The 20,856-nt window shown below is 55.2% G+C and overlaps 8 protein-coding genes across 8 annotated transcripts; 5 read left to right on the forward strand and 3 right to left on the reverse strand.

Moving 5' to 3' along the window:
- Window positions 1-1,931: 1,931 nt before the first annotated feature.
- A1O3_08898 (uncharacterized protein) lies at window positions 1,932-2,960 on the forward strand (the record flags this gene model as incomplete). Its single annotated transcript, XM_007738994.1, has 2 exons — window positions 1,932-2,048; window positions 2,130-2,960. 2 exons carry the CDS (start codon window positions 1,932-1,934, stop codon window positions 2,958-2,960), a joined length of 948 nt encoding a protein of 315 aa, XP_007737184.1.
- A 531-nt stretch (window positions 2,961-3,491) lies between these two features.
- Window positions 3,492-5,166, forward strand: A1O3_08899 (uncharacterized protein; the record flags this gene model as incomplete). Its single annotated transcript, XM_007738995.1, has 2 exons — window positions 3,492-3,529; window positions 3,600-5,166. 2 exons carry the CDS (start codon window positions 3,492-3,494, stop codon window positions 5,164-5,166), a joined length of 1,605 nt encoding a protein of 534 aa, XP_007737185.1.
- A 691-nt stretch (window positions 5,167-5,857) lies between these two features.
- A1O3_08900 (uncharacterized protein) lies at window positions 5,858-6,796 on the reverse strand (the record flags this gene model as incomplete). Its single annotated transcript, XM_007738996.1, has 1 exon — window positions 5,858-6,796. The coding sequence occupies one exon, from the start codon at window positions 6,794-6,796 to the stop codon at window positions 5,858-5,860; it is 939 nt and encodes a 312-aa protein (XP_007737186.1).
- Window positions 6,797-7,343: 547 nt separating this feature from the next.
- A1O3_08901 (uncharacterized protein) lies at window positions 7,344-8,450 on the forward strand (the record flags this gene model as incomplete). The annotated part of the gene is made up of 1 exon (XM_007738997.1): window positions 7,344-8,450. One exon carries the CDS (start codon window positions 7,344-7,346, stop codon window positions 8,448-8,450), a length of 1,107 nt encoding a protein of 368 aa, XP_007737187.1.
- A 538-nt stretch (window positions 8,451-8,988) lies between these two features.
- On the reverse strand, window positions 8,989-11,253 carry A1O3_08902 (uncharacterized protein; the record flags this gene model as incomplete). The annotated part of the gene is made up of 2 exons (XM_007738998.1): window positions 8,989-9,670; window positions 9,755-11,253. 2 exons carry the CDS (start codon window positions 11,251-11,253, stop codon window positions 8,989-8,991), a joined length of 2,181 nt encoding a protein of 726 aa, XP_007737188.1.
- An 879-nt stretch (window positions 11,254-12,132) lies between these two features.
- Window positions 12,133-13,529, forward strand: A1O3_08903 (uncharacterized protein; the record flags this gene model as incomplete). The annotated part of the gene is made up of 3 exons (XM_007738999.1): window positions 12,133-12,502; window positions 12,605-13,068; window positions 13,176-13,529. The coding sequence occupies 3 exons, from the start codon at window positions 12,133-12,135 to the stop codon at window positions 13,527-13,529; spliced, it is 1,188 nt and encodes a 395-aa protein (XP_007737189.1).
- Window positions 13,530-14,195: 666 nt separating this feature from the next.
- A1O3_08904 (uncharacterized protein) lies at window positions 14,196-15,345 on the reverse strand (the record flags this gene model as incomplete). Its single annotated transcript, XM_007739000.1, has 2 exons — window positions 14,196-15,190; window positions 15,294-15,345. 2 exons carry the CDS (start codon window positions 15,343-15,345, stop codon window positions 14,196-14,198), a joined length of 1,047 nt encoding a protein of 348 aa, XP_007737190.1.
- Window positions 15,346-16,347: 1,002 nt separating this feature from the next.
- A1O3_08905 (uncharacterized protein) lies at window positions 16,348-18,740 on the forward strand (the record flags this gene model as incomplete). Its single annotated transcript, XM_007739001.1, has 6 exons — window positions 16,348-16,948; window positions 17,159-17,266; window positions 17,400-17,497; window positions 17,549-17,751; window positions 17,909-18,347; window positions 18,471-18,740. 6 exons carry the CDS (start codon window positions 16,348-16,350, stop codon window positions 18,738-18,740), a joined length of 1,719 nt encoding a protein of 572 aa, XP_007737191.1.
- Window positions 18,741-20,856: the final 2,116 nt, after the last annotated feature.

Below are 20,856 nucleotides of genomic sequence, written 5' to 3' on the forward strand. Positions count from 1 at the left end.
CCATCCATGCTCCGATCATCCCATCCCATCCCGTCTTGACGGCCAGCCACCCCGCGATGCCAGACGGTCACTCGATGATCCCGTCGCTCGGCAAGCCACTCGACCAGCTGCGGGACCCGTCGCAACACCTAGTCCTCAGCTCACAGGCGTGAGGAGCTGTTGTCGCCCGTTGAACCTGGCATGTGCCATCCCATCAACTACTGTCCACAAACTCTACTGCACCGCAGCTCACTTGGTCAGTGTACTGGCTTCCGGTGCCAACCACACTGGTGGGCACTGACACCGTGTGACTCTGTGTTTCACACCTCAGAAAGGCGGCTGATGTGAAGGTGCCACGGCCAATCCCAGACGGAGAGATGATCCTCCGCCGTCCGCCATCCGCCATCCGCTATCCACGGGACGAGCCCTTTCCCCAATGGTTACAACGAGGGGACTAGGCTGAGATCGGACTGGGGATATAATATATTGAAACTCTGTTCAAATTCGAGGCCGAAGAAGAAGAGAGCCCACCACGGTCGATGTTTTCCCGTGCTCCAGAACACTTGACACGAGCCTGCTGCAGGGATGTCCTCCTTGTGCAACCTGGACGCTGGGACCGCTGGTGGTATGGTCACCTCTGTATGGGGGCCGATGGAGGGTCATCGGCTGTTTCAGACGCTAATACAGGCACCTTGCCTACTCCGGAGCCACAATCAACTCAGCTGCGCTTCCAAGCTTCTCTGCCGCCTGCCTGCCGCCTGCCACGGCAACTTCCCCCTTGCTTCACCACCTGTCCGCGGCCACGGATGTGTCAGATGTCGACCCAGCTGTGACTCGGGCATTCATGTACCAATTTGACACAACGCGTTCGTATTCCAGACTTTCTTTTTCTTCCCGGGCAGCTGCCGTGGCCAGTTGCAGTTGCAGAGGCAAGTAGATCGACGATCTGGAAGGGAGAAGACCAGCATTGGCCTGCTCGAGGACTGAACTGCTGGACCAGCCTGCAACAACGGGGCTCAACGTCCGTACTAGGCAACTGTCCGAGAGGAGTGGGCAATATCTCAACAACTTTTCGTACGCCAACTGGCTCTGTTTCCAGACATGCCGGGCCTGGAATCGTGATTGCAAGACCATCCTCCCTGTCGCTTAGAAGGGACTGGGCAAGGGACTGGGCAGCGGGCACTGTCCGCCACAAGACCAGACCACCTGCAATGCAAGGGAGGTCAGGGGTCTCCTAACCTCGATGGATTTTAACTCGTTCTCCTAGTTAGTCACAACGCCCCCAAGGGACTGTCAGAGAGATTGTGCACACCGCTTCAGTCTGCAGGAGTACGGAGCAGAGGGATCAGACTCGAGCCCGTCCAGGTTGGGCTGACGTGATGCATCTTGATGGAGCGGGACTATGCCACCTGATTGATCTGTGCTTTGGAGAACAGGTGATCTCTGGCCTGGCCCTAGAAGAATGAGGATGCAGTTGACGACTGAGTACGGAGCACGCATAAGGATGTTGATATTCTTTGAAAGAGATGACTCCCCGAAGCACGAGGTTGTACGGGTAGCCTGGGATACTACTCCGACTCCGTACGTTCTACGTAATTCGTAGTTCCTCGACAAGGCTGGGTGGCTGACTAAACCCTAAGTCAGCAATACTTTTCTATGCACCACTCCGTATGGTGTCAACCTGGGAAGTTCGTAACTAACTACTAATTAATTAGGTATAACTGTGAACGCCGAGGCAGGCCAGGAATCAGAATCATTTCGAGCAGAACTCGCATTCCGGCTCCTGGCGTATATCATCCATCTCAATGTCTCATTTTCCCTGCCCCCAAACAACCTGTGAAAAGTCGTGACGCATACACACTGTGTCGGCAGATTTCACTACCAGCTCGTTGCTCGCGACCAGGCTACAGCTTTCGCCTCACCTGTAGCCCGCCCTACGGAATGCTCTAGCCATGGCCCAGGATGCTTTGGAAACCCTCCAGCGGATAGTCTGGCAAGCGCGTATACCGTTGGAGATCAGGCTGGCGGCTTCGGAGTGTCGCTCCTTCAATGAAGCTGATGCGTATCTGGTAGGTTTCTGGATCCATGACACACGCCTGCTCTAATGGTAATGGGTGCTTCACAACTGACGGGCAGCTAACCTATTGTAGATCGCCTATCCACGTCTGTCCTATCTTCCCTTGCTGCTTCCAAAGTTGCATGCCTTCTTCTCAACCTCGCTGATTGCCGATCCGGAGACGGTCTCCCCTTATACCGGCTATTTTACTTACGACGGTGTTCCCTTGAAATGGCATCTGCCGGTGGGATTGCTCTATGACATCTATGTCTTGTCCACTCGGGATGCCGGTGCAGACAACGCGGCTCCGACCTCGTTGCCGTTCAGACTGACCTTGCATTTCGCGCCTGACCCCGAGAAGCCAACCATGGCTGCCACGCCGGTCGTTTTGCACGACTCCTTCATCAACTCGGTGAAGGAGGCGGACTTTTTGAGATCAGGCACGGCAAAGCCCATCATGACACTGGGGGCGCAGGAAAGCAGGGCTCTGTGGTCTTCTACACAGGACAACGACTTGCCCACTTTTGCCAAAATCCACGCCGGTCTGATGCCGTCGCCCGGGCAATTGAGGAACATCCCTCTACGAGTCTATCTCCCGTCTCCGCCAGACCAGGACCCGAGCAAGGCACAGATCAAAGTGTTACAGTCACATATTGCCCCTACAGTGGCCATTGCAACACAGAACTCTCCCGCGGCTTTACGTGGCGGTACTGGAGGAGGAGCAGGACCGGCCCAGGCCCAGACGCTAGGCACAGCCTTACATCAGTTGGTTCCCAGCCTTTTCCCATCTCGAAGAACCCCGATTCTTGCTACACCGCTGTTGCATGGGGCACCTGTCCCCATGAGTGCGCATCTGGAGGAACTGGTGCGATGGGGTTGCTATGCAGATGGGTGGTTGTCGGTGGTGCTAGCCATGCGCGGATAAATGTGTTTGAGGGCGACTGCCAAAATCCGCCGCAATGAACAACAAGGGCGGATTCTGGTAACAGCAGGGAGTACAGATGGTCTGTCTAACAGGAAGACGGGGGCGTGCTGTTGCTGGTGGTTGGGCTGGCTGGCTGGCTGGCTGCTGCTGCTGATGATGATGATGATGAGGACGAGGGGTCGATGCCGCCCCGCAGCCGCCCTTCAGCCTTGGATAACCGCCGGGGCCCGGGCCTAGTAGGCAGTAAGCAGGTCACTAGCAGCCTCAGGCCTAAGCGTCCTTGTCCCCCAGGAACTTCGAATTCAAACCAACAGGTGCAGGCAGCCACAGTAAATACCCGTCCGTACTCTGCTTACCGCCGAAACCCTGAATATGCCTTGCAGCAGCTGGCACTGATGGAAACTTAAGCTTGAAATGCCCTTTTGCTAGCAACCATCTTCGCTGTCTGATGCCTCCAAAGGAAAGGCGGCTCTGTATGACCTTGGGCGTCCGTCCACGCTGCTACATTAACTGACCGACTCTTCAATCGACATGCCGCCGCTTCCAGGAGAAGAGACGCTGACCACGGTGTGAGGGCGCAGTTCCTCGGACTCCTTTCCAGTCGATTCAATCGTGCTAATCGCCCTGTCGTTCGTCTAGGTATGCTGACGTCCACACTTATTTCGACGCTCCCACTCCCCGGCCGTTCCTCCATCGCTTCGACAAGTCCTCCTACTTCTACATCTACTACAACTCGACGCGCCAGACCAGTCGAATCGAAGTCGCCCTCCACCCGGGCACCACCGACCAGGCTGCGTTCAATGGCTTCGTGGACAGCGTCAAGATTGTGAACTCTCATACCTTCCCAACCAAAGTGACGCTTGTGGTCGACGGCATCTCTCCATCCAACGCTTCCCCTGCCTCCGCCCGTCCCGGCAGAGATCCAGATGAATGGCGTCTGGCCAGCGCAGACCCAAGAGATCCGGGCACGAACAAGTACCGGATCCATACCATTGATTTTTACTTTTGGGTCGAAGACGATGCTAAATTGGTGGTGGACATCTTCAAGAGGCTGTTACTGCCGCACCAGCTTGACGTTGACGAGGTACCCGGGGCGCATGAGGCAGATGAAGTGCACCAGGATTCAACAACAGATCGCGACTTGGTCAGCCCTGTTGTCCAGAACTTGGAACATGTTGCTATATCTGATCCGGCCTATCACAAGGACAGCCGTCATGAATCTCCCTCCTCGCCTCGAACTGAGGCCGCTCACTCGCATTCTCCTCTCCCGCCTCAGGCGTCTCCTCAAGCACAAGCGGCGACGACTTCATCTACCTCTCTCTCCGCCAATGTTGGTCACCAATCCTCGGTGAACGCTCGGGCGCCATCGGCTGAGTATGCCCCTCTGGCATACAATCCAGCCGCGCCACCCGCACCTGAACCGATTGCCCACCGGGAGGATACACCCCCTCCAGCCGATGCTGTTGATGGGACAGGTCTTGCGGCGGCGGCAAAGCACGACAGTCTCCACGCTTACCAGCCGCATGTGCAGACATATGGTGGTGCCGGTGCCCTGGGACCGCCACCAGGCCCATATGGACATTACGGATCGCCTCTACCACCTTCCTTTGGACCGCATGCAGCGACAATTGCACCGCAGCCAGCATCGACGTCTATCTCACCGCAACCGTCCTTCGGTCCTCAAGCTGCCTCTTCACATTCCACCTCACCCCGAACATCGCTCTCCACGCATTACGGGCTGCCCGCTACGAACACCACCAGTCCTGACGGCAGCCGACACCCTTCCATAGCTGCCTCGGCCTACCAACCAACCGGTCAAGATCCAAATGCACATATATTCGGGCAGTCACCCGTGCAAACCCCGGGCACGCAGTTCTACTCGTCGCTCAATGAGCAACCACACAAACCGCTACAGCACGTGCAACCTCAGTATCCCGACTATTTGGCCGCGGGACAAGCCCCTGTAGGCGGGTATTCCAGCTACCACTATGGCCAGCTCCAACCCCAACCCCAACCAGGTGCTACGGCGGGAAATCCCTACGACATCCACAATCAAGTCTACCGACCGACGGAGGACGAGCATCATACGCATCATCATTCCAAACCGGCCAGGACTTCGAGCGCCCAACACAAGCCATCTCAAGCAGAGAGGCTCGAAAAGGGCGTGGGCAAGTTCTTCAAGAAGATTGAGAAGAAGATTGGATGAGGATGAGGATGTGGCATGAGGAATGTGGAATGAGGAACGAGGAACGAGGAACGAGCAACGATTTATGAGAGATGTGGCATGGCAAATGAGGTTTCTTTTCGTTGATTTCCATAGCGAGCGTGATGCATGATGCATGATGCACTGGACGGGTGTATGTGTATTGTGGTGTTGATGTTACTGAACCGGATCTTTTACGTGTTCACTCACTCACTGGATGTCTATGTCATCTCCGCACCTACTGTAAGTGCCTACCTACTCTTAGGTAGCGATATGTAAAATCGGTCCTACTCTTAGGTTTCGATATGTAAAATCAGTCATCATTGCCGTGGTGTTCTGGTTCAACAGTCAATCCACAGTCAATTCGGACTCTTCTTTATACTTTTATCCTGTTCCGGTTCCTCCTGCCCTGCTTTCCTTTGCTCTGCCTTGTCCTTGTAGTGTGCCACAGTGATGCAGTGCACCTCTTTTCAAGATCCGGTTTCTAGCTTTCTAGCTTCTAGCCTCTATAGCTTCTAGCCTCTGGTTTCGTTTCTAGATTTCTAGATTTCAAGCTATTTACTTAGGTCTTTTTCATCATGGCCTTCAAGGGGGTTGCTGCCCTTCTAATAATTAGATACTGTCATGGGAAAATAGCCTCTTGGTGAAAGATGACGCCACGGTCCCTTCTTCTGTACTGGGCTGATGCCTGCACCTATACCATGGCGAGCAACTTGTCGAAGGCCTTCGTGACGCCCTCGAGGTCCTGCAGAATCGGCTGATGTCCGCTCTTGACCACGACGACTTCGGCCGGCCCGCCGAGCAGAGCGCTGATATCCTCGGACCTCTGCACCGGGCTGATCTTGTCCTTGTCACCCGCGACAAAGACGACCGGACACCGGATGCGACTGTAATCCGGGTCATGATGGTCGTCGCTGGCGATTGCCTCGGCCGTGGAGGCATACGCTTCGGCATCGGACGAAGCCACGGCGTCACGCACCTGTTGGACGTGCGCGGGCTCGTTGTCGCGGTCCGCGGGGAAATTGCTCTGCAGTGCCATCTGCGCCACCGCGTCCATGCCTTGCTCGCGCGCCGTCCGAGCCAGAGCTTGCATGCCTTTTTGGGCCGGCGGAATGCTTTTCAAGGAGCGGCCTGGACCCAGAAGTAAAAGTCCTGCCACTTGGGTGGGGTACTGGGCAGCATAGTGTAAGCTGATGATGCCGCCGAGGGAGTGACCGACGAGGAGGACTGGTTCCTGGCTGCGGTTGCTGCTACTGCTGTTGCCGTTGATGGCTGTTGTTGCCGTTGCCGTTGCCGTTCCTGCTGTCGAGGTGGAGCTGGAGGTTGAGGCTGAACCAGATTCCTGAACATGTGTGATGAGATCGTGTAGGTCGGAGACATAGCGTGCGAATGAAAGAGGCTTCCCTTCCTGGTTGAGAGGTGTCTTTCCAAACCCTTCGACGTCAACGTTGATGACTTGATAGTTGGGTGGGATGAATGGGAGAAGCTCTCGAAATGTTTCGGTTGAGCCGCCTAGCCCGTGCAGTAAAACAGCCAGACGACCCTGCTGCTGATGCTCACCGGACGAGAGGAAGTGGATGTCGGTGCCGGCCTGCGTGAGGTGTCTGTGTGATGTTGAGGATTGCGCCAGCATCTTTGCTCTTTACCGTGGTCGGGAAATGTAAATGTAGTTTTAATTCAGTTCAGCAACAAACAAACAACGACCAGAACAAGCCACAGACAGGGATGTTTGCTTGCTCACTGACCGTGACATGTGAAGGGCTGAGGCTCACCTAGACTGGCCGTCCACGAAGCAGTACTGGTTGAACTCACTCATGTGGACCCAGCCCTCGGCCGGAGCGGATACCTTCGTCGGCCGGCACGGATCCCACTCCTCGGTCGAAGGCATATACTGCTCTCGCACTGATACTGATAGTAGATACTCCTATCATCGACCTTCAACGAGCGTCCCTTCACACCAGCACCTCAGGTGTGGAGGGATCCTCGGCCGGTCGACCTGGACGTGGCCGGGGCCTGAAGTGGCTCCGCTCCCACTGTATCTGGATCTTGCTAAAGATTGGATCGGCGCTCCAACGACATCTCCATGATTGAAAAGGCGTTCGTTCTGGTTTCAGTAACACTGCAACCGCATCCAGCCACTGCCTTGTTCCCATTCCCGACAGTCTCAACTCTTTGCCGCAATGGTTGTCGAATCCCTCACGGAAGTGGTCGCGCCGGAAGGGGTCAAGGCAAGGCTCGTCGCAACCAAAGCATCCGACATCAGTCTTCCGCACGCGGAAACGACCAATGGACGAGTCGTGCCGGTCCAACACCCGGCTGAAAGCAAGGTCGACTTTGGCGCCGAGGTTTACGGAATCGACCTGAACAAGGTCACGGATGCAGATTTCGAATTCATCTCGGACGCGCTACATAAGCACAAAGTCCTGATTTTCAAGGAGCAACCGGAAATGCTCAAGCCACAGCAACAGTACCTGCTGACGGCCAATTTCGATCCGGATGAGACGACGGGAGGCTTTGCACACGGGGCGGATCCGTTTTTGACCTCGCACGACGGTGTCAACATCTATGGCATTCAGAGCAGACCGGCCATTCCGGTCCAACCACAGGTACATATCCTGGGTCGAGGCGAAGTTCCCCAAGGTCATTTTCAGTTTCCACCGGGGTTCAAGGTCAAGGGGATTGATCATCGCGAGTTCCATCTTCCACCCCACATCCCCCAAGAGGAGCGCGAAAAGGGTGCCAGTCGCTTCTACCAGTGGCATTGGGACGGAGCCTTGTACAATATCCCGCCTCCGCGGGTGGGCTGCTTACTGGCCGTCAAGACTCCCAAGGGTCCAGATGTCACGGTTCGCTGGGAGGACGGGACCGGCACGGAGATGAAAATCCCACCTGGGGCAACCGCTTATGTCGCCGGGTCTAGAGCCCTCGAAGTCCTCGACCCAGAGCTCCGCCAGATTGCCTTGCACTCGCGGATCGAGTATGCGCCGCACGCCTTCAAATGGATGTCGACCGCACATAGCGCCAGACTCGGACATATCCTGGAAACCGAAGGCCTGGAGCTGCCGCGTGAGAAGCTCCCGCCTATTGACGAGAGCAAGATCTGTATCTACCCAATGGTGTGGACCAACCCCAAGACCGGTGAAAAGTCCCTGCAGGTGCATGGACAAGGGGCGGTCAAGTTGTACCTCAAGAGCAGCCCGGACGGCGAAGAAACGACCATTGACGATCTGAAAGAAGTCCGAGATTTCATGCACAAGTATTTTCCCTCCATGTTGCAACCATTGTAGATCTGGAGCTGGCTAACATCACGGTAGACTCATGCGGCCAGCAATCTCGCCCGAGAACATTTATGCACACCCCCACCAGGAGCAAGACGTTGTACTCTGGTACAACCGTGCATTGTGGCACAGCATTGTAAGTTGACTTGACCCGAGGCTGAGTGCGCCATGGAGATGAAATGGAGATCTGGCTAACCTGGCTGGAAAGACCGAGTTCCCCGAGTCATATGGACCTAGGATTATGCATCAATGTAACATTGCAGCATCGGACCACCCTTCAGGCTAGTCGGTGGATTGGGTGGACAACGCCTGCAGTGCCGTGTCTGGACGCGAATGAAGGAGGGCGGCATAATAACATGTGTATACACAGCCACGAACACCGGTTTCATAGGTAGTTGACGATAGCCGGTCAAACATTCATACCATGGGGGAGCGGCCATCCTGAGGAGTGCAACGTTGAGGGTATTAAGGAGAAAGAGCCCTGGTAGAGGGTGAAACCCCCCCTTTGATTGAATAGACCTTGGGGAGTCGACCCCCAAAACCAAAATCAAAGTCCAAGACCTTGGTTTGCAAAAGATAGCAGGCTGTCAAATGTGTGGGTACCATCGTCATCAGATAGTGGCATACTCCATAGCCAATTCAAGTCTGTCGGAGGACTAAGTGTTTCATCGGTGCCGACTACTTGCGCGCTGTGCTCGGTTCGCTGCTGCCCAAGCTGCAGTTCTCCAGTAGAACTCGGGTTGTCTGGAGTCCCTTGATTCGGTAGTGGAGTGGTGCCATCATTCTGAGTCGGGGCACTGCAGAAGGATCGAGCAAATTCGGCGGCGTCGAAGCCTCGACGTCTTTTCCTGGGAGTGGCGTCTCTAGCAGTGCCAGCGTCAATTGATCTCTTCCGACTGTCCGCCCTGTTGGATATTTGCTTTTGCAACGCACTCAGGACTTTGACGCCGCGAGCAGCGATCATGCTCTTCTGCTGGGAGAGGCGCAGATGGTCCAAGGTTTGGTCTACCAGCAGTGATTCGTCCTGACCCGAAGACGACGAATGGAGGATATCAAAGCAGAGTACTATGCAAGCTGCTACCGAAAACGCCTGATGGGTCCAGAGCATTGGGCTAGATTCGTCTCTCCTGCTGGCCAGGTACTCTTTCAAGATGGTCTTAGATGCGGCCAGGCAGGTTCGACGCGTAAAAGCAAAAACGGGCTTGGTGAAACTGAGACCGAGAAACCTCCTTCACCACGCGGTCAGGAGGGTTAGCTTGATAACTCGATCATATGAGACGGGGTCAACTGCCTGCTTTCAGGGGTGGACGTACCTGTGAATCATGATAATCTTGTGCGCTGAACTCATCGCAATGGCCCGACGCGCCCATGGAATATAACACGGCCAATTGGCATCGAAGGTTGTGTTGGCCAGGAATGCGGGCCTGCCGGTGGCCAATGACCGCATCTTTCTATCATACACCAGAACTGCCTCGTGCTTGGTATACAGGGTGTTGGACAAGGCCATGGCATCCTGCAGCGCCGGCATGATGGCGGCAATCTTGGCCAGGAATCGGCAAAAGCTGGTCACGGTTGGCTCCGACTCCGGCAGGACATTCATGTCATCGTCGCAGTTTTTGGGCGGGAGAGAGGTGGAATGCAGAAGATTGATCGAGTAGGATTCCGAAAAGGCCGTGCTGAACCAGTCCTGGGTGCACAGCTCCTGCCACACACGGCGACCGGTCTCCAGCTCGATGTCGGACCCTGGAGCGTCATCGTCCAGTCGGTGTAAGCCCAGGCCTTGGGCGATGCGGACTGCCGACGCCAGCATGACGGACTGCGCATTCGAATGGCCCAACATATGGGCGGTGTTTGTCAAAACCGTGATCGCTTGGACGGAATGTAAGGAGTGATGGGCGGTGTAATTGGCGGCATTCAAGGCGACGAGCACAGCCTTGTACCATTTTTGAGACAACAGCCGCGCCTCACGTTCATTGAAGCCCCACTCTCTCGCCTCGTGCGCCGGGGCTGAGGTGATGGTGCCAGCCATGACCGAAAACAGCAGTGCCACCCATTGGAGACTCACACCCTTGGAATCCAACTGTCCCCTGTGATCCGCGTAGAAAGAGGTGAGTTCTTTGGAGAAGGTTGGTGCGAAGTATGAGCCATGGAACCAGAGCATGCAGTTGCTGTGATACTCGACCAGCTGATACACCTGGCGTCGTGAAGGAAGCAGGATCTGCAGCCACGACAGGAGATTCATGCCGGAATCAAGGGCACAGTCAAGCTCCTCGGGCGGGCTGGTGCCAATGCCATCTCCATGCTCAGAGACTCGAAGGGCTTCCGGCGACAGCATTGCAAAATTGTCCGGATCCTTGAGACGGCCCCAAGCCAAGAACTCCAGCACAGTGACTGCATCTTCAACATCTGAACACTGACTGGGCGATGACGATCGAAGTTGAGCGTCAGTGCTGGCCTCAGCCTGTTCTGTTGCACGGTCTCGCGCATTGCCCTCCGGTCCTGGGCTAAGGAGGCTCTTCTGTTGTAGGGCGGTCTCCAGTTCGGCCACTCGAGTACGGAGAGCACGAACGGTCGATGCGTGGTCTAGTTGGGACTGGAGCTGGGGCCGAAGACTGGAAATGCTGCTACTGGTCCGAGGATTTGCATTCACATCGACCGCATCGTTGCGATCAAGTTCGCGGTCAGGTTCGCGTTCGCAATCTGCCGGACTTCCTCTCTTGATACAGTTCTGGCATGGAATCTGCTTGTCACACTTGACCTTGCGCCGAGTGCATGGGCGACAGGCAAGTCTCCTCCGAGGTGCAGCGGACATTGTAGGTGGGATTCCCGCTGGCGGTGACCGTGACCATGACGGTTGGTCCCTTTACGGAACGAGCAAGAGGTGCGGTGGGTGTAGATAGCGGAGGTTGTGAAACGAGAGACTATCTAAGAGGTGAGAGGCGGCGAGACGCAGGTAGTTGCAGTAGCAGTAGCAGTACCAGTCCGAGTGCTACGCACTTAGGAACCTACTGTACCCTAGTAGGACAACTGCGGTACACTGCCCAGTGCCTATAGAACCTGCCCAGGCACCGTGCTAGGTTCTAGGCGCTGCGAGGTGTGTACTATCCGTACTGTGGTAGGCTCGGCAGGTCACGTGCTACGAGTATACAGTTCTCGTCACATGATCACGAGATTAGGGCCGAGTATCAGGCCGAGAGAGGCAATTTTGATAAGCGAATACTCCGTAATAATGAATAGTAATGACTACTGTATCTCTTTCACCCTGAACCCTGATAGCACTCACGGCCAGTGACCCAACTTAGTGCTCGGAGTACGGAGTACACATGGTAGTACTGTTTAACTGACTGACTATTCAGAAGGCAGCGACGTGATACACGGCGACCTCCTCCGTTCAGCCCCGAGATCCGTCCTGTTCGGCCGTTTCCGCTCCAGACCACGCGGGCGCAGCTAGATACTAGATAGCACGTCAGCTTCGGCCGAAGAGGGGCAACCAACCAGCAAGAGCAGTGTCCACGATTGGCGGGTGGGAGATCATCTCGTACAGGACAGAGAGTGTCCGTACAGAGTATACGGATATCAGATATCATATGGCTTCATGAGCTGCCGTCGCAATTACCACCGAAGACGGTCCAAGTCAAAGTCACCTGGAGCTGTCGCTGTCGCTGTCGCTGCCGCAGAGTAGAGAGCAACCATGTCGCCGGCCGCCCTTACCCCCGAGCCATCCTTCCAGGTGCAGCCCATCATCAAGCGGAAAGATCAGCTGTTCAACTTCGGGGCTACTGTGGAAGGACTCGATCTCAACCAGATTTCCGACGACGATGTCCAGCGACTCAAGGAGACCATCTGGACGCATAAGGTGATTGTGGTCAAGGGCCAGCAAAGCCTGACTCCGCAGAAACATTGGGAACTAGTCACGCGCTTCGACCCCGACGCTTCTCAGGAGCACAGCCACGGGAAACTGGAAACGTTTCAAAAGAAAGGAGGCGTGCTCTCCCGGTCTCGCGACGTGTACGGCATCCCTGGAGCAGAGAACGTGCGACTGATTGGGAAAGGATATCAAGGTACGGATCACAGATCAAGACTGACAACACGGTCTGGACCTGCAGTGTCATCGATTCCTTGACGGTTGGGTTGGCTAACCTAGGCGAGTGGTTGGACTTCAGGCGACGATCACTATGGGCTCAAGAACCTCGATGTCAAGGGATTGTCGAACGATTTCCACGCTGATCCGCCCCGCGACGAAGAGTTCCAGCAAGGGTTCACACGCTTTCAACGATGGCACATCGATGCGCCCCTGTATGGTCGCGATCCCGCGTGGTTTACCACCCTCCGAGCGGTCAAGCTTCCCTCTGGACCGGACCTGACCATCCGCTGGGACGATGGGTCCGGCCTGAGTATGCAATCGCCGCCGGGGCTGACCGCCTTCTTCAGCACGTCGCAACTGTACAACCTGCTGAGCGCGGAGGAAAAGCTGGTTGCCGACCACAGCTGGGTCGAGTACGCACCATATCCGTACATGTGGATTGAGAATTGCAAAGCCCCTTCGACAGGACTCGGGCTCAAGTCAGAAGGCAAGGAGCATAGCATCGAGGATCTGGGCGAATACGACGAGAAAGATGTCAAGACAGTAGGTGCCATTGCTTGCTTATAGTTCCCATCCCCATCCTCTTCCCCATCCACTTGCTTTTCGGGGCCACTCGAGCCGAGACTGACCTAGGATTGACGATTGTTTAGTATCCTTGCGTATGGGTCAACCCTGTCACGGGTGAGAAGGCGTTCCAAGTCCACGGGATCGCCGTGCGAAAGCTATTCCTCCGCTCGTCCGTCGCCGAGCAGCCCCAAGTGGTCGAGGACGTCGAAGCCATCCGCGCCTTCCTGCACAATATCCAATCCCGCATCCTTCGTCCCGAATACATTTGGCTCCCCGAGGTCGAGGAAGGCGACATCGTCATGTGGGACAACTATGGCACCTTCCACACCGCGGTGGATTACCCAGTCCAGAAGTACGGCCCTCGGACCATGCACCAGGCAAATATAGGTGCCAGCAGAGGGCCCGTTGGACCTGTGCCCATACCTTCCGTGGGTTGAGGGTGTTGAGGGGTAAATAGCCGCTTCGAAGAGAACGATACATATCTATGTAGGAGGTAACTTGACGATCTACTAGTACTTGATGAACGTACTACAGCCTTGGCTTGTGAGGGTCTTATCTTAATGCTTATATCATGATCCAAGATTCGATGGCGGCGAGGAGGGACAGTTCCATCCCATTCACACCGAAAATGACTCGACGTGGCCAGAACATGTAACTGAAGAACGTAACCAGACCATGTAACCAGACATACTATTATCTCCGGACAATATGAGGGCACCAAGAGTCATGGAATGCATTGCCATCTCGACTTCGACCTGGGTAAAAGGACTCAAAGCCCTTGAACCGACCATCAAACATCACATCTCGCTTCGACCGATACCAATGTGAAATCAATTACACGCCGTATACCTGTCAAGGCATAGCCTTGAGCCCAGGCTTTTGAAAATTTAACCAGCCAGCAAGATCATCCATCCATACATAGTACCAACTTGAATATTTCAGTCATGCCCATGCTAGCACCCATCACACCCACACTCACACTGTGGCGTGGCGCTGAGGGCCCCAACTTCAAGGCAAGGCTGTGCCAGCAGGCCAAGATCAGCTCAGGCCGTCTCCCCGAGGTCGAGCTGGCCGGCATGTTTCGCGGGAGCTCTTGAAGAGTGTCAAGTGGTGAGTTCCGGCGGGGTTGGTCTGTATTCTTCGGCACGCTTGTAAGATTGAACGAATTGGTCGTGTAGGAAGTCGGCGACGGAGACGGGGGGGTAGGGGTTGACAGGGATGGGGGGCCCGTATTTCCTGGCGAGTGACAGCGGCGTCCGCTCCAGGCCGGGGATGGTTTCCAAGGTGTGGGCGGGGTTCCCGCTGTAGAAGAAGGGGATAGAGTAGCGGTGGCAGGGGGAGTGGTTCAGCACGCGGTGGGTGTTGGAGGTGTAGTGGTGGTTGGTCCAGCGGGCCATCAGGTTGCCCAGGTTGACGACGTAGGCGCCGGGGACGGGGGCGACGTCGAGCCAGTCGCCGGTGACCTCGTCCTGCACCTGCAGGCCGCCGACGGCGTCTTGCAGGAGGAGCGTGATGCAGCCGAAGTCGCGATGGGCGCCGCAGCCTCGCTCGAGCTGCGACGTCGTCGGCGTCGGCGGGTAGTGCACCAGCCGCAGCGTGGCGGCCGGGTCGGTGTCGGTGAAGCGGTCGAAGAAGTCCTCGCGCAGGTCGAGCGCCGCCGCCAGCGCCCGCATCACGTCGCGCGCCAGCGTCTTCATCGCCTCCAGGTATTCCATGCACGTCGCGTGCCACTCCCGCCCCAGGCTGGATGGGTAGATGTTGGGCCCGCACCCGTACTCGCCCTTCACCACCCGCGCGTCGTCCTCCCCCAGGTCCTGGCCCAGATAGATGGCTTCTTTGGTGTCCGGCGCCGCCCCGGGCTCCAGCATCTGCCCGCCTATCGTCTCGTAGCCTCGTCCCCGGGTCGAAGGGCCCAGCTTCGCCTTCAGCTTCTCTTCCAGTGGGAGGCTGAAGAACTCTTTCGACGCCGCAAATATCCGCTCTTGAAGCGACGCCGCCACCCCGTGGTTGGTGAGCTGGAAGAATCCCTTGTCTCGACATGCTTGCCCGAGCGCCTGCAGAAACTCGGCTTTGGCTGCCTGGTCGGACCCCCGGAAGGCTACAGGATCAGTACCGCCATGGTCAGCCCGATGCTCTTGTTTCCTATGCCAATGCTCTTGAGGATCGGGTGCACCGTGCAGGTGACATTGACCTTGACTTACCTGAGAAGTCCAGGACCGGCGGGAGTCGGGGATCACTTCCTAACGACCCCATAGTGGTCGGCCTGTGGAGATGTCTGAGGTCTCAGACGCTGATCGACCTGCGCCGACTTCAAGTCCTTGTTCTTTTTCTTTTGTTCTGTGCTTCGGAACTTTACCTCGCCTCACCTCGCCTCGCTATGTCTTTGGATCGTGTGGTTGGAGGTCCTTTATCTCGGGAATTGTGCAGATCTGGCCACGGAAAGTGAGACCTTGTTATCCTCTATGTCCATACATGTTGCCACCAAGCTTTGAAGCCATCGTACATCCCATATCTATACCCATACACCAATGGAGCACCATGCCGAAGATAGATCTCAGCAGAAGAAGAACCCCGTACACATACCGACCGGGCGGTGCGGGCACAATCTAATCGGTGCCATGCGATGCGGCCTGTCAAATGCAAGTCATGCTATTGGTCACCGACGGGGTCGGGGTCTTAGCCGTTCAGATAAGTGGGAAGCGAAAACCATGCCCGTCCCTTAATCCCCTAATCCCCTCGGCCGACGAGTTATCGGGAGATTCCCGCCGTCCGATAACGTGGTCAATGGTCAGCAGTCTCTGACTCTCTCTCTCTATACACTGATACAGTCACTCTATCGCATGGGCGGGTCCACTAAGCTCAACAACATGTCCTCTGTACTGGACAGAGTATAGGCCATGGAGGCTAGGATGATAAGGCTAAGGCCACAGATACCAGATACAGATGCAGATACAGATACACATACACCTGCAAAGACAGCTTCAGCCTGGGCGTGACCCCGACCCCAGATTCGGCCGGTGCGATAAGAGGACGATTGAATGCTGTGTCGACGAATACAGCTTCCAGAGGTCCAGGTCCAGCACATACTAACTATACTCTTTTCCTTGTCATTGTCCTGTATATAATAATTTACATATACCGCATCCACCATCCACCGGGAGATCGCATGGCACCCCTGCGCAAACTTGAAGGCAAAAGGCAAAGAAAGGCATAGCCAGTGACCTAAGGCCCTTCACTCCCACTCCCAGCATCACCATGGGTCTCCATAACAGCCTCCAAGACAAGACTCGCCGCCACATCCAGGACTTCCAACACGCCTTTACCAGCAGGCACGCATTTGTCAAGTACCTGGAGACGCGGCCGGACGCCAGCAGTGACGGCGACAACGACGGGCCGCGCAACAAGTGGACGAACGAAGACCTCGCGGTCAGCCCGGCTCACCATCACACCTGGGGGTGGTACGACTATGCGGCCTTCTGGTGGTCGTACGGCTTCTCGCCCGGCTGCTGGTACCTGGGGGCGGCGCTGCTTGCGGTCGGCCTGAGCCCAGGCCAGGCGTTGGGCTGTCTCTTCCTGGGCTTCTTCTTCGGCTCCGTGGGCATCGTCATGCATTCGCGAGCCGCCGCCGTCTACCACTTCGGCTTCCCCGTCGAGACCCGGCTTGTCTGGGGTCTTCGGGGCAGCTACTTCCCCATCTTGATCCGTGCCCTGTGTGCGCTCATCTGGGGTGGCGTCACCATTGCCCAGGGCGGATACTTCACCGCGGTCGTGCTGCGATGCATCTTTGGCAATTCGTATTGGCACATGCCCAATCACATCCCCGCCAGCTCCAACATCACAGTGCAGCAGCTCATAGGTGTGTGGTCCCGAGCCGGGAAAGAAAACTGGAAGAGATTCCTTTGGACTTTTCCCCGAGGCTTTTCCTGAGGCTTTTCCTGAGGCTTTTCCTGAGGCTTTTCCTGAGGCTTTTCCTGAGGCTGTTCCCTGAAGCTGTTCCTTTTGGCTGTTCCCCGTCTGAATACTGGCGTGGCCGAAGCTGACAATGAGTCTGGTGACACACTCACAGGAATGATCGTGTATTGGGTCATGACATGTTGGACGCTCAATGTCCCCATCCACAAACTGCGGCGAGCGTACGAGATTCAGATGTTCATTCTTCCTGCTGTGATTATCGGTACGTCCACGTCCACGTCCACGTCGTCATCATCCATGTCCCGACAGGTTCCATGTCCCATCATGTCTTGACAGGTGTTGATGGAGTCATAATGCACGTTCTGACTTCTAACCTCTTCCCTTGGTGCATATAGGTCTTTTCGCCTATTGTATGGTGACCGGACGAGGCTATCCCCATCAGGACCTGTACGCGGTGCCACCTAAGCATGGCGCCGCGCTGTCGTGGGCATTGGTAAGAAGAGACCCGGTTCAAGCCCAACCAGATTATTGATGGAGACTCTAGCTTTCCGCCGTCAACTCCGGCCTCGCCAAAACAACCACGCTCATGGTGAATCAACCGGATATTGCACGCTATGCCCGCACCAGGATGGCCCCGGTCTGGGCCCAGCTCGTCATGTTTCCGGTTGCAAGTACGGCGTGTGCAGCCATGGGCATTTATGCCACGCAGCACATTTACAATGCATGGGGCAACGTGGACTGGAATCCGTGAGTTTTTTTCTTCTTCTTTTTTCTTTTCTTTTTGGACGTCGCTTCTCTCCTCTCCTTAGCAAGTGGTTGTTGTCGTTTTCGTTGTCGTGGTCGTCGTGGTTGTCGTCGTTGTCGTCGTTGTCGTTGTTGTGGACACCAATCTGACCAGCTCTAGATGGGACCTGAACCACGACATGCTCGACCACAACTTCAGCCACGGCCGCCGGGCCGGAGTAGCCATCATCAACATTGCCTTCATCTACGGAAACGCACTCACCGAGCTCGGAGCGAACGTGATTCCGTTCGGAGCAGACTTCATGTCGCTGTTTCCGCGATGGCTCAACATCAAACGCGGCATGTGGCTGAGCTATATCCTCGGAGTGGCCATCTGTCCATGGCAGATCTTGGCCACAGCAACCGGCTTTCTCAAGTTCTTGGGCGGTTACAGTATCTTCCTGGGGCCTTTTCTCGGCATGGCCTTGACGGATTACCTGGTGGTTCGCAGGGGGAATGTCTTCGTCGCCGATCTGTACCAAGTGGGCGGTCGGTATTGGTACATACACGGCGTGTCATGGAGGCCGATTGTGACTTGGCTTTTTTCCGTTGTTTTCATGGTAGGTTGAGCCACTCTTCGGTTCTGCTTCTGCTTCTACTTCTACTTCTGCTTCTGCTTCTGCTTCCGCTTCCCTTCCAGCTGCTGGGGTGTACTCTATGCTGACCAGTTTTCCAAACAACAGCTTCCAGGGTTTGCCGAAACCTTTGGCGCCAAAATCGCCCACGGCGAAGGCTGGAGTCACCTATATGCCTTCAGTTGGTTTTACACCTGCACCATCAGTAGTGTTGTCTATTTCCTCCTGTCGTTTATCGGGAACTACGCCGGCGAGGAGAGAGCTATGCCGTTCGAGAGCCTGGCCAGCACCAATGCCAATGGGGTGGAGGAACTGCACGCCGTCGAAGGACAGAGCGACGTATCTGAGGTTCATCTTAGTGTCGAAGATAAGGTCTGATTGCCTGCGTTTGACTCTGTAGTCTGATGGCCCTGTCTTGGACTCTGTATTTGTCAAATCAAGGTTGAAATGTTCCATGTTCTCTATCAACGGGCCGCAGAGGGATCGCATGCTATATAGTATCGTATAGTATAGTATAACCAGTCTCTCTGGTTGAAGGGCAAGGCTGGGAATGCCGAAGTTAGTACCTAAGTTGATAGAATGATGGGATTTGAACCCTTGGATGATTCGCTTGAGTCTATCAAGATCATGCCCTGGCTACCCGACGCCTAAGAGTACAAGACAAGGAAAGGCAATCAGACCTACAGCGTCCAAGACAAGATAATCAGACATATCTTCATCTTCACTTTAAGTCCATTGTGCACACCACTTCACTTCAAGTCCACTGTGCACTACACTTCACTTTCTCATAAATTCAACACTATCCACTGCACTTCACTTTCCCATAAATCCAAGCTCATATATTTGCACTGGGCAAATTCCTTCCGCAATTGGCAGACTGAAGCTGCATAGATGGCATGACCATGACCGCTAGTACAGGTCATGTTATCCCTCCATCAAACGAGTAGGTCGCATTGCTATGGGTTGGCGGGAGGGGCCTTCGATCAGGTGTTAGAGGGATGCATCTCGATCAACAACCAGAAGGTATGAGCGGGCTCCTCCCATTGCTAGCTTTTTGCCTTTTTGGACAGCGAACTTGTAATTTTTTATGGTGGTGGTGGTTGTTATCGTGTGCCCTAAAGGTTCTGAACAGGGTGCGGCAGAAAAGCAAAGTGAATACAGAGACAGAGTCCAGGACTGTCAAACTTAGGCATTCCAAGCCTTGCCATTCAACCAGAAGGCTGGTATAGGCACACCGATATTGTCTAGGCTCTCCCTATGCCCTTTTGATAGAGAGCATGGAACATTTCAGCCTTTGATATATTCCCATCATATTCCCATCCCATTCGAATTCCCAGTACCATCCCATTCACATTCATGGTTTCCCGGTCTTTCCCAGGGTGGAGAAAAAGGAGTAGAGCGTGTGGGCACCCTTCGCCTGAAGAGCAGGGAATCATCGGCGTGACATGAACCCGAACCCATGCCGAAGGGGATATTATTACAGAGTACAGGATCACCGAGTCATTCAGTACCGGGACTCATAGTAGACAGTAGATAGTACCTAGGTAGGTGGCTTCTTCTTCTTCACCACGAATATCATACCTATATACACAAAGCATACGAATCTACCAGGTAGGTAGGTAGGTAGGCAATCACAGATATCATGCATGGTCAGGGTAGGGTAATTAGTCAGTACTACACCACCCGTGGTCTACGTAGTCCTTGATGAATCCCCGTCCGTACATCCCCGTCCTTATATCCCCGTCCTTATATCCCCGTCCTTATATCCCCGTCCTTATCTGCCCGACCTTATCTCCCCGACCTTATATCCCCGTCCCAACATTGAATCCCCGTCCTTGTCCTTCGGGGATCTAAATGTTCGGATTGAACTTGGAGCTTGAACTTGAACGAGGCCCGAGCCCGAGAATCCGTCGGACGATGTACTTTGTAGATAGATTGTCCATCCACCACTGCACGCCTCGACGTCCTCCGATGTCTTTACGCCGGGGTGTCGGGGTGTCGGGCGGTAGGGTTCGACGATGGTACGGAGAAGTACTTGACCATTAAGGCACTCCGAGACAATTTCAACTTCATACCTACATACCTTAGTATTTACTCGAAGACGGGTCGGTCGGTCGGTCACGGATTGGATTTCACGAGTGGACACTTTCAATGGCAATAGCAATAGCAAGCAATAGCACCCTTTACTCGATCCTTCCGTCGTTTACTGGGTCGGGTGGGGTGCAGACCTCGCTCAGCACGCTCTCTGCTCTCTATTCTCTGTTCTCCGCTCTCCGGCGTCGGCCTGTGAATAACCCATGTTCATGATTCTCTGGAGTGCGGCTCAATGGAAGATGGAAGGTCAGTCATTATGAGTCAAACAGTTGACTCCTCTATGATGTGACTACCGGCCTGAAATTATGCCAGCTCAAAATTGAATTATATCAGCACCACTAACCCCTACTCCTCGCTCCTTGCCATCGCCCCTCGCCCCTCGCCCCTCGCCCTCGTCCTC

The sequence above is a fragment of the Capronia epimyces genome (genome assembly GCF_000585565.1).
Source record: "Capronia epimyces CBS 606.96 chromosome Unknown aczIQ-supercont1.8, whole genome shotgun sequence".
NCBI classification, from domain to species: Eukaryota; Fungi; Ascomycota; class Eurotiomycetes; order Chaetothyriales; family Herpotrichiellaceae; genus Capronia; species Capronia epimyces.